This window comes from Sphaerodactylus townsendi, linkage group LG12 (genome assembly GCF_021028975.2).
Source record: "Sphaerodactylus townsendi isolate TG3544 linkage group LG12, MPM_Stown_v2.3, whole genome shotgun sequence".
NCBI classification, from domain to species: Eukaryota; Metazoa; Chordata; class Lepidosauria; order Squamata; family Sphaerodactylidae; genus Sphaerodactylus; species Sphaerodactylus townsendi.
The window spans coordinates 20,227,218-20,240,067 of NC_059436.1; the positions used below are offsets into that span (position 1 = coordinate 20,227,218).

Here is a 12,850-nt window from a genome sequence, read left to right on the forward strand (position 1 = left end):
CTTTTGAGATGAGATTGGGCTAACCTAGGCCAGTGGTGGCGAACCTATGGCATGGGTGCCAGAGGTGGCACTCAGAGCCCTCTCTGTGGGCACACATGAACAGAGCTTGTCATGTGATAATAGTGTAATTATTTCAGGGATTTCAGAGATTATTAGCATTAAACCTAAGACCTAGTTTTGGGGAAGCAGTGTAGGTAACCCTGTTAAGCGCTGTTAAACCCTACTGATTTTCATGGGAAGAATGAAAGTGTGATCCTTTACCTGGGAGTATGCTCAGTTGCTGGCAATGGGGTTTGTTTCTGAGTAAACCCTCCTAGGGTCGTGATTCACCCGTTCAAAGAATTGCACAGTTGCTTCAAAGCAAAGCCACCGACTACCACCAAGCTTACTCCCAAATAACGAATGCCTTGGATCCAACCGTTTTTTCTAAACTAAAACCTCAGTATTCAGGTTAAATTGCCATGTTGGCACTTTGCGATAAATAAGTGGGTTTGGGGTTGCAGTTTGGGCACTCGGTTTCCAAAAGGTTTGCCACCACTGACGTAGGCCATCCAGGTCAGGGGTGCTTGTAGATACTTGTTATTATAAAAGGTGGCCGGCGGGAGAAGCTTTGTTTTTTTTGTTTAGGTCAACGGCTGTAGTAATACTGTAGCAATACAAGCAGCCCTCAGTCTAACCCTTCTGAACAGGATGCTGTAATTACTTTTCCGGAAGAAGAAATTCAATTGTCACATATACATTGGCAGTTTCAGGGAATATTCAACAATATTCGACAGTAGTCAAGTATGTGATCTTTTGACCAGCATGTCAACCTCATTCTGATCTGCAACACCCTATGGTACATCTGCCAAATAACATGAAAATGTGCCCCAATGAAAATAAGGCAGGGAGAAGAGATGGCCTTCCTCAAGGGAGGACCACTGGTGGAATGTTATCTTTGCAAGAGTTGCTACGATATTCCTGAAATGTTTAGTAAACACCTGATAAGCTATTTTCCTTTAGTGAAGGAGGAGTTCCTATTTAGGAAAATTCCAAATCATCTACAAAATCTTGTTTCTAAAGAAACCCATCCTGCTCTTTGGCTCCAAATAAAGGGTCTTTATTCTAAGCTGAAAATACCCCAAGTATTTATTTACGTATTTAATTTATCCCCTGCCTTTCATCACAGTGGGGACCAAAGGCAGTTTAAATTTTTCTTGTCTCCTTCATTTTATCCTCACGACAACCCTGTGCGGTAGATTCAGTGGAGAGTGTGTGACTGGCCCAGGGTCACCCAGTGAGCTTCCATGGCAGAGCTGGGATTCAAACCTGGCTCTCCATTATCTCAGTATGACACTTCAACTGCTGGCTCTCCAGGAATGAAGACCAGCAACAATCCGCAAAGAGCTGCAAGACTTTGATACTGAAGGAATGGGGAAGAGGCAAGACCCCAAAGGCCAAAATTCAAGGATTCCACAAAATCCTCCCATTCGTTTCTGTTTCCAAAGAGAGAAAGAAGTGTGGTTTAGATGATCCAAACTTAAAAACTGCACAACTCCTTTTTGGCAAAGGAAATTAAGGCAACATTCTTTTCTGGCCAGCCTCATTTTTTTCCGCTTAACTGCAGGTGGCCAGAACCAGACTGGGAAAGTAGCCTACAGTTAGGAGCGACCAGAGAAAAGAGACTCATAAGTTTGGTCTTACTTTCCAGACACCACAGTACCAGCTTCGGTACTATACAATATCTCCTGGGCTTAATGGATTTGGCTCCAAAGGACTACAGCCCCTCTGTGAGGAAAGGCACCCACCACAGTTCACTGAAAAATAAGCCAGGAGGATTGACTGCCAAGCGCTGACGATCTGAAACCTCCTGAGAGAGGGAGAGCATGAAGGCTGCAAAATCCAACTCTCTCTCTCTCCCCTCCAAGCTCCTCTTCACTATGACAACTCTGTAGACTAACTTTCCTCTCACAGAAACGCATTTTAATGACTTGAAAACCCTGTACATTTGGCTGCGTACATTCAAAATGCTGGCTTCAGCAGAGTTTGCTAAGAATCTAAAGTTGGAAACCAACCGCTATGAGTTCACATCTGTGCAGCAGCTTTCACACACAGACGCCAGAATATTTAAAACCATTATGTTTCAGCAATGGGGAAACAAAGAGAAAATCTGAGACAGTTATGGAAACAGAAGGGTGGGAAGAACGGCACAAAAACTCAAGACACCAGTAGAGCTAGGAAAAACAACCCCGAGCCCCAATTTTCATGCTTCGGCTTGGAGATGGCTTAATCAGAAGCCAAACAGTGGGTTAGGGGGATTAGCCATCCCCTGAATTATACTGCAAGCATCCAGTTTCATTTAACAAACAGTACTTGGTTAAGAGCTAGAAAGGGCCTGAGGTGTACCTGGAAGGGACAGGCTCCTGCCCCTTCCCCCTCATGGCACGTTGTCCCATAAATTTGAGTCATTCTAACCACATAATGAATTCTGACATGTTCTGAAAGGTAGCCTTATTTCTCTCTCCATTCTCCAGAACAGACTACCCTAGCTCTTCTCTGCCCAGCAACTGAACGTGTGCCAGGAAACCCCAGATTTGAAAAACACGGCACACCTTTCCCAGGCTACCAAAGACGACCCACGCGTCAAACTCCTTGCAGCACCAGGTTCAGTACTGGGCTCCCCTTGACATGCAAATGCAGACAACAAACACTTCAGCATTTGAAAAGCAGATAGGACACTGGGGTGCACACACTGCAAGGAAACTTTATGGGACTGAAATTGGAGTATGCAAACTCACGGAAGACAGAAACAGAAGTTGAGGCAAGAAATGGGCATGACCTGAAGACCCCTGGGTTCGAATCCCAGCTCAGCCAGGCAGCTCCCAATCATTCTTTCCAGGTGTGGCCAGTTTCACAGACTTGTGATTGTTTTACAGACTAAGAGGGTGGAAGCAGGGCAATACTAACAGCAGCACGTAAGGAATGGTCAAGGAGCAGTTGAAACCATCCATGATTGCCAGCATGGTGTAGTGGTTAAGAGCAGGTGCACTCTAATCTGGAGAACTGGGTTTGATTCCCTGCTCTGCTACTTGAGCTGTGGAGGCTTATCTGGTGAACTAGATTAGCTTGTGCACTCCAACACATGCCAGCTGGGTGACCTTGGGCTAGTCACAGTTCTTTGGAACTCTCTCAGCCCCACCTACCTCACAGGGTGTTTGTTGTGAAGGGGGAAGGGAAAGGAGATTGTAAGACCCTTTGAGCTTCCTATAGGAGAGAAAGGGGGGATATAAATCCAAACTCCTCCTCCTTCTTCAAAGGCCTACCTGAGCTTCAGAGAAGTACCTGCTCTCCAGATACAGGACGCTGGGCACAAAAGACTTCACCGGTCCAGCAAAAACACCTCTAGAAGTTTCAGCCCCTCTCAGGACTCACCTCGGCTGTGTCGCTGTTCGACTGGGAGCCTTCGCCAAAGCTGCAGTCTCCCTTGCTCAGCCCTTCCCCACTCTCAGCATCCACCTCGCTGAACTGCAAAGGCTCCGTTGCAGATTTGGAAGACAAAATGCCATCCTGAAAGCAGAGAAGTGGCATCTTTAAAATACCAGGTTTGTTTTTTTAATAACAGCTCTTTTTCTTAGGCAGCCGGGAACATTTTGCCAAGTGCCTCATCAGCAAAATGTGCACCAAAAACTCCCCAAACAACAACTCAGACTTTGAAGGGTACCCAGCCCCGGACAAAAGGTCAGAGCCAAAGTGTTTGCAAGCACACAGCCTTCCTAGCAGACCCTCTGAAGAAACAGCCCACAATTTCTCATTACAATCTTTGGATTTCTTCACACGATGCCACAGCCACCCACCCACCCATCAATCATCATCCCTTTTGGTGAGCTCAATTAGAAAGAAGACCAAGCCATTACTTGTGCCTCCTTTGATTTACTGCACTGGGGAGGGTTGTGCAGGCTTGTGGAAACTGGCAGGAGAACAGCTGGGAACGGCCTGCTCCCACACACTGTTCCCAGTCAGGATGGCTGGATGGGTGCTGCGAGTATTTCCCTTACCTGCGCAGAACCAGTTGCTTTGTACAGCTGTTCCTGCAGCTGGGGGATGTGCTTCTTGGCTTCCTGGATCTCCTTGAGTAGTCGGGGAACAGGCGTACGGCTGTAGTCTTCTTGCAAGGACTGAAAAGGTTTAAAAACAGTGGGAGAATTGGTCCTGGCCTCTCAGCAGCACTGATTAATTGAGTTATGTGCTTGCAGCCCCAAGTATCGATCAAGGTTTAGTTTATATTATGTAGGCCACATTCAACTGTGCAGAAGGCCACAATTAAGCCAAGATGGGCATGAACCTGACACTGCCCACTGACTCTCCCCCTCTGACCTTCTTACCTAGTGAAGTATTTATTTTATTTTTTTATTTATAGGCTGGCCTTCCCAAGGCAGGCTTAGGGTGACTTACAATGAATACGTAAACTAAAACATCAGTGCTTGGAATGCTACCCCAGTGGAACTAAAACCAGCTAATTGAGGGGGATGGGAAAAGAAGGAAGGCAGGAAGGCAGGAAGGAAGGCAGGCAGGCAGGCAGGCAGGCAGGCAGGCAGGCAGGCAGGCAGGCAGGCAGGAAGGAAGGAAGGAAGGAAGGAAGGGAGGGAGGGAGGGAGGGAGGGGATAGGGAAAAGGTCAAATGCAGGCTCCACAGAGAAACTGAATTCTACCAAGCATGTGAACATTGCAGGTAGTCAAAAATCATTTTAACTGGGATTCTCTGTATGAGGAGGAAGCAGCGTACAGAAGAACAATAACGAGCCCGGCTTCTGCATATCCTGTCTTATTGTTGGCTTTCTGCAGTGTCTGAATGGGATAAGAGTTGTGAGAGAAAAGCTGGAAATCTTGCCCAGCTGTGAAAGTTCACCAAAAGTGAGTAAAAATTATTATTAATTTATTTTAAAGTGTTTTTGACACCAAAGCTATGGCTCGCAAGATGACAAATTGCTACTTCTAAAAGGGAAGGTACACATACACCTTGTTAAGTGCCGCCAAGTCTCTTTCAATTTATGGAGACCCTATGAATCAGTGTCCTCCAAAATGAACTTTTGTGTGTCGCTGTTTTTGCAGCTCAGGATTTTAACCAGTGAACAGCCCCCCCCCCCCCCCCGGGAAGCAGAAGCTCATTTTGCATGTCCCTCCCAAATATCCCCCTTTTGGTACCTGCAACCGCTCCTGTTCCTTCTGCAACATCTTTCTCAAAATCTCTACTTTCTGGTTGTGAACAATATTATTTTCTTCCTGATAAAAAGAGGAGACAGCTAGCTTTCACATGCAAGGAAAGGCGGGCTATTCTTAATCAGACCCCCTGCAAGATCTTTGAGGTGAATCCCTGTGTTAAAAACATAATTCTGGAGTGTCCATGCACAAATAGGTTTGTATATGAGACAAATACATTTGCCAGCACCATCTGATTTCTTAGAAGCTGCCCATCTATCACATTTGTTTCCCACTTTACTCCCCCGGGAAAGCCAATTTTTGAGATAATGGGATCCACAATTGGAAACCTAAAATGTAACTCTTAAATTACACTCATATAACTACTGCTTCCAGTATATGCTCCAACCTCTGTGAGGATGATATTGCACACAGTGGACACAACCAACATTGTCTAGTACAGGGGTAGGGAACCTGCGGCTCTCCAGATGTTCAGGAACTACAATTCCCATCAGCCTGTCAGCATGGCCAATTGGCCATGATGGTAGGGGCTGATGGGAATTGTAGTTCCTGAACATCTGGAGAGCCGCAGGTTCCCTACCCCTGGTCTAGTAAATTACAATGGTTCCTAGAGAGGAAGGAATTGTTAACAACAGGCAAACTAACAAGCTAAAAATATGTATTGTCGACGGCTTTCACGGCCGGAATCACTTGGGTGCTGTGTGGTTTCCGGGCTGTATGGCTGTGTTCTAGCAGCATTCTCTCCTGACGTTTCGCCTGCAAGCTAAAAATATTTTAGATGACAAGAATTGGGAGCAATTGGTTGCATTTTTTAAAAAATTTGGAAGCCGTAGAAATGAATGAGAAAGTAAGGCATAACTATAAATAGGTACATTCTCTTCCTTCAATTTGTTTTTAATTTGTGAATGCGACATGTTGTGTGCTATATATACTGATTCTGATTACACACTGCTCCATTAAAAAAAAGCCCACCACACAGTCCAACCTATTTCCACCAAAGTCCATCAGACCTTACCCCCATCAGCACTGGGCTGGTAATTCTCTCTGTGTTTCCAGATGCTCCTGGTGAGTGAGGAGATGTCGTGACAGGAGACATGCTGCCGGACGTACATGCTGCTGGATCCATTTCAGAATCGGCCAACAGAATTTGGGGCGACCCGGGAGGGCGCCCCTGTACAGTGAGAGCTACATAGGAGCCCGCTGCAGAGAGAAGACAAAAATCCCATTCGGTTTTTTTTTCTCCCACCGCCCAATTCAGGTTGACAAGATGGGAGAAGGAGCCTCTTCAACCTGCCAGAAAACCAGTTCCTCATGCAACAAGACTTGTCACTGTTACGGACTTCCGGTGGAATGATTTTCACTCTCGTTGAGGCTCTGAGTGCTCCCAGACTACACACTGCTGATAGGGTCAATTTTGCCAGCTGCAGAGCAAGTTTTTCTTAGCTGTCACCTCCCCAGATATTGAGGACCTTACACTTGACAGGTGGACTGGAAGGGTTTGGATTTTAGACCTACTAGTTCTGAAAAAATCCAGAATCAGCAGTGAATGAGCCATTGAGCTCTTGCAAACCGTCACCCCCTTTGTTTTCTCCTAGTTAGTCTTTTCTTTTTCTTTCTTATCTTCTTCCTTTTTATCTCTTTATTATTGTCATTACTATTATGTTTGTTCTATTTACTCTTATTTTTTTAAATTTTCTTTTCTTTTCCCGTAATTTTGTGTTGATAAAATAAATTATTTTTTTAAAGAAGACTAGTCACAGTTACTAACTTTACTGAGAAAACATGGCAGGGAGCCAGAAAACTTTCATCACTAAATACTGACAAAAGTTTTCATGTTAAAGGAATCAGCAAAATAAAAAAAGGGGGGGGGGAAGCATGCTTCATCTTCTCCTGGATGCACTCCCTCCATGATGGCTTCAGACTGAGGACATGCTTGTCACGGCTGTGGTCAGAGGGAATGACTGGATTGCAGCATTTGACCTGCGTCAAGTACTCAGCCAACATACAATTGTGTCACTGTCAAGGTAGAAACAGGTTGCTTACCTGTAACTGCTGTTCTGTGAGCAATCTTATTGATGAGCTTTGCCAGTGTGATACACTCGTGGAGTAGTGAACAACATTCACACAGTTCCAGCTGAGATGCAAGCACACATTTGCCCTGCACCACATTACTACTTTTAGTTTTTTGAGATCATTTTTTTAAGCCTATCATTCAACAGGCCTCAGTTGTACAGTAACACATGATGTCAGCTAGAAACGCAGCCTTCATACAGATTGAATAATAAAACTCAGGTTGGGGGGAAAAGTCTGAAGGTCTGACCTTCAACCTGTTTTTCTCCAACTGTTGCTTCAAAAGATGAGTGGAAATTGCACCATGAAGGCCTTTCCAGATCTTTAAGACTTTTCCAAATTACCACAGATACCATTTTACACTGCACCTGAATACACCCCAAGGCCTTTAGATGGGTAATAGATAATATCCAATGTAATAGATAAAACCCAATTACTATTTTGCCTGCTGACTGCAACAGAACAATTAAACTTTCTCTGCTCAACCCATGCACATCTCAAGGGCTCTATTGGGATTGAAAATAGTTGCACAGAGTTTACTCACACTTTATTAGCTTCACCACCTCCAAATGGTTTGAGTGCGTTACCAGCGTCCCATTCACCTGAACAAAGAAAACAGGCAAACAGGTTCATCAATTTCACTCTGGAAAAGCGACATGAAAGATCTCTTCAAAGTTAAGTACTGGTTTCACTTCCTCTATGTTCTTTAAGAGGAAGTTCCTATTCTTAACATGACACAAAAAGACTAACTATGCAATCCAAAGGGGGGATGGGGGATGAAGCCGAATTGGAAACAGCAGAAGGGTCGCACGGGTATCAACGCCACCAGCGCCATGTACAGTGGCATGGAGATCAGTGCTGAGGGACTTACCCGGCAGCCAGCAATCACAACGCACAAACCTGGAAAACTGGGCTTTGTGGCAGCTGGCCACCACCACAAATGCCTGTGTTGGTGTTCTGGGGGTCATATCTTGAGGCAGACCGCTCTTTAGCCGGCTCCTGATGAACTTTCACCCCAGGAATACCCCCTCCCAGGGGTGCAGACTTACACAATCAGAAAAGGTGGCGTAAGTTATTTTACATCATGGGCTTTCCTGGGGGAGTAAAGGATTTCACCTTTTCTCCCAGCAGCCACGAAGATGATTGCCTTTTTGGAGGCAGGGCCATCCCTGGACACTGATCTCCTTTTGGATTGGGCAGCTTGAATGTCACCAGTCTTGCAAAAAAAAAAAAATTAAGCACAGAGACCAGACTTTTCATGTGACAACACTGAAAATTTTTGGAAGTGTCCTTCGCATGCTATTTGAAAACTCAATAGCTAAACTACTTGCTTACGACACTGACTAAAAGCGGTTTGAAAAACAGAAGGCAATTCCAATGCTCAGTCATGAAGCAGAAGTTCCAGCTAGCCCTTCCCCCACCCCTCCCAGTGCTTACAGTTATGGGCCTTTTGGCAGACGTGAAATTGAAACCTTGTGTGATGTGCATCAGCTTACAAAGCAAGGTTATGAAACTGGAGTACTTTCCATGAAAAAGCAAGCGTTTGGCAACCGGACATGTCCTGCTTACTGCCAGTTCTAAATATAGGAAAATACACAGTGCTTCGATTGTTCCTGAGAGGTAAATTTTAGCAGAACGCTGTTGAACTGATGGGGACCGCTGAAGCATTCCTGTCTCTCACCAACAGCAATCTAATCCTCTGACAACATCAAGTGTTCCTACCTTAATGATTCGGTCACCAGTTTGGACTCCGGCCCGCATGGCTGCTCCATCTAAAGAAAGGAAGAACCGGCCACTTAGGAATTCAACCAGTTTTTGTTTCCAGCGTTTTTCTGTTTTGGACTCCAGGGAAAATAAACCTTCCCTTTCAGGCAAAACTTCAGCAAACAGAGAACATGCTGTATGTCACTGTCAGGATCCCCGCTAGCACTGGCTGCTGTGGACCTTGCTGGTCCCTACAGTATCCCAGTTTCTCCACTACACAAACAGATCAACTGCAAGACTGACACAGGATAAAGGGTCTACATTGCAGGAAATCTTCGAGGGAGACTTACTATACTTCCACAGTTTTAGGGTTAATGCATCAAACCTGTAAGGAGGTAAGCTGCTATGCAAATATACCAACTGACATCTATAGAAGTCTTCCTACTGCATACGGAAGCGACCCCTGTGTAACCTACCTCACAAGCATCCATAAGATTCCAAGGCCCCAGGTAATTAAGGTGACTGACCCAACCTGAACCCAAGAGCTTTACAATGTAACTTCTCACATAGCACAGATGGTGAGATAACTTCTGATCAGGTCTGTCTCTGGGGCTAAACTGCTCTCAGGTTGCACAATCCAGGGAGATAATGTTACTCTTACCATGCAGGTTCTAGTGGCGACAAGGCAACCTATTTCCTGCTTTAAAAAACAAATCCGGTCATTTCTACAAAGCGCTCAGAATAGTGTATATGGTTCTCTCCCTCCAATTTTGTCCTCACAACAAAGCTATGATGGACATTAGGCTGAGAGAGAGGAACTGGCCAAATTCAATCAGTGAGCATCATGACTAAGTGGGGATTTGAACCCTGCAGGTCCAAAGCCAACACCGTAGCCATTATCCTACACTGGTCGTCCTCCTAGGTCTAAACATAAACTATGGACTATTCTTTGCTAGCATAATTGGGCCACTTGACAATACTGGGATATTCACTTGAGTAGGATATCCAAGTAACTGAACTGCATGTCAGGTACAAAGCAAATGTCAGCTTTCACACCTATCCTTTAAGAGAGCGCATGCAGACTGGAACTCAGATTTCCCCAAAAGTATTTGTATTAATGGAGGGTGAGGTTAAGCAGGGAAGGAATGCCAGGCATTCTTTTTAGTACTTGCCTACTGTTCCTCAAATAGTAAAAAAAAAAAGTCTCGTAAGAAGCAGCTTTCAGTGCAGCTTCATCGGTCAACACTGTAGGCTGGTTATATTTATTTATTTATTGTTCCACTTATATACCGCCCTCCCCCGGAGGGCTCAGGGAGGTTTACAACAATAACAATAAACAAGTGGATAGATAAAATACCATACAAACTTAAAATACAGCTCTCAATTACCATTATCCAATATATATCCTACCTGCTCACATCCTGTAACTGTTTCTCTTGGGTTGGGCTGTGGAACTGTGATACTGAAAACCAGGGACAAATTCAGCACTCTGGAGTGTGTTCTCAGCTCAGATGCAGAAATAAATTAAATGCATCTTTCTGTTACGCAGTGTAAGCTGTTACGTGCTCTGTGTGTAAACTGTACCAGTTGAAACTGCAGAACGTGGCACATCCCTTAGTAGGTCTACTCACCTTCTTTGACTGACTGCACGAATACTGGATTGTCTCCACTGACCGTCAGCCCAAATCCATTTTCATCTCGCTGGATAATAACACAACGCTGGACAAGACCTGTACGGAGGCAGCAAAAGCAAGACAAGGAGAAGGGTGAAGGTGGCAGACCACAGCCTCATCCCGCTGATCACCGTGGGCAGAAGGGAAGCTGTGTGGTAAGTGCAGGATAGGGGCACAGAAAGAGACAGGCCAGAAGCAAGAGGAACTACTGAAGCACGTCATGCGTACAATACTGATCACATGACACAGAAGTACAGCACAGGGAGGCAGAGTGTTCTGGATCATCAGCCGTATTTTCAGACAACAGCCTTGCGAGCAACATTACTAAAGCACTCCACGTACCTGTCCTCCAGAGAGCATATGCCATAAAAACCACCTCCTCCTTCTCCAAAGCTGGGCAGAAAGCTCAGCTCCCACAGGTTTGGGTTTTTCAAGAAGATCTCACCATTACTGGCCAGATGACCATCAAGAAGCTACCAGAATACTTAAGGAGTAGAAGTTTGTCATATGCTCTACATGTTCCAAATACTATAACTGAGCGGGTGGGGTGGGGGGGAAGAGAGAGAAAGAGAGAGATGTGCTATTTTTAAACACACACTTCTCCCGAAGAACTATAAACGGCATAGATGACATCAAAATGGTAAACACTGGCACAGTTTAAGAGACATCCATTCTCCTCTAACACAGAGCTTTTAAATGTTTTATTGTGATTGCAATCATGCTGCAAACCATCAGCCACAATCCAACTCCATTTATAAGTGAACAAGAATGTTGCTGTTGGCTTCTGTCAAAGGTAGGTTGCACCTAATGACAAATAATATTAGGCCAGTATATTAAGATCTTTCTTTTCTATTTTCTTGGCACGAAAGAGCATGCGTTTAGGCTGCAGAAGAGTACAACTGTGCTCTATGCAAATTAAAACCACAACCAACCAACCCCCCCCCCCCCCTTCTCTTCAAAATCAGTCCAGAACATGCTCAAAAACAATGTTAAAGAATTCGGCACACAAAATATTGGTTTTCAAGAGTTTCTTTTTCTAATATTGCACTAGTGCAGTTAGTGCTCTGTTGTGCTTCTATGGTAAGACAATAGAAAAAACACTCTTTTCTTAGACATTTCATGGGAACAGAACCCAAGTCATAACGGATCTTCAGTACATCAGAGCAGAACTGAGGCAACTAGCTCATTTTTTTGCTTATGATTTCTGAAGGTTTCAGACAATTCTAATTCCTTCAGTCACATGGAGGAATCTGATCCACTAGGAAGAGGACCCACTGTCGTATTGGACCCACTGTCGTATTGTTGCTGAGAAACAAACAGCATGAATGTCTCTGTATGTATGATTATATCACATATCAGTGATATAATCATACGTTCCAGCTCGAATTCAAAATTCTGGTTCCAGATGAGACCTGTAGAACATGGAAAATTTTGGCTCTGAGTACCAAGGCCAAACTAACAGTGACTCAGAGACAGAGAGAAGGATGGGAGGGAGTTCACAGGTGCAAGGGTATCTCATCATTCTCACCGTTTCAAGGCCCCCCCAAGTGGGTCTGCACATTCCATCTAGTTAACGCAAGGATTTACGGGAGCTTGTTAATTGGAGCTGATGCAACTGATAAGTTATTTCAGCAACATTAATAGTCAACTGGGTTACATTTGATTGTCTTGACGAAATCACCCCAGAGCAGGCCATGAGGCATAAAGCAAAGATCCTCCATTCTAGTTCAGGACGTTTGGCCATATCATGTAGTTCTTGCCACAGCCTGAGGGCTTGGCTCAGTTTTGTTTCTGGCCTGCAGACTTGCTTTGGACATGTTGACTGGGGCGGGCCAGAACAGCCAGACACCTGTTGATGTTGGACTTCAAAACTACCTTGGACTCCGCCTTGTTAAATACCCTTTGGATTACAGAACCGTTGTTTGTAACTAGTTATATAGCTTTTGTCATTTTATTCCCATTGTTCTTAGCTCTTGTGTGTATATTCCAGCACATCTTTTTTGGCAAATCACTTCAATTATATTTTTGATGTGTCCTTGCATTTGGGAAGCTTCAACCAGTATTTTGGCCCAGGTTGGCTACAACTACCAAAGTAACTTGTTTCATGACTCATCCTGTAAGTGTGAAACCTTACAGGGCTGGTTTCTTGTTTAGACTCAGGAAGCGCTAGAGACTTGGTCCGTTGGTCCCTGACTGCAAGGTAGTAA

General features: G+C 44.7%; 1 protein-coding gene across 7 annotated transcripts in view; it reads right to left on the minus strand.

Moving 5' to 3' along the window:
- The window catches only part of ARHGEF12 (Rho guanine nucleotide exchange factor 12), a 101,799-nt gene that overhangs the window by 36,209 nt on the left and 52,740 nt on the right, over nt 1-12,850 (minus strand). For all 7 annotated transcript variants that reach the window (XM_048511987.1, XM_048511990.1, XM_048511989.1 and 4 more), the window contains 7 exons: nt 10,602-10,700; nt 8,989-9,038; nt 7,811-7,868; nt 6,212-6,396; nt 5,182-5,259; nt 4,035-4,154; nt 3,412-3,546 (listed from right to left, as the gene is read on the minus strand). In XM_048511987.1, coding sequence (XP_048367944.1) covers nt 3,412-3,546; nt 4,035-4,154; nt 5,182-5,259; nt 6,212-6,396; nt 7,811-7,868; nt 8,989-9,038; nt 10,602-10,700 — 725 coding nt within the window. The remainder of the gene's footprint in view (nt 1-3,411; nt 3,547-4,034; nt 4,155-5,181; nt 5,260-6,211; nt 6,397-7,810; nt 7,869-8,988; nt 9,039-10,601; nt 10,701-12,850) is intronic.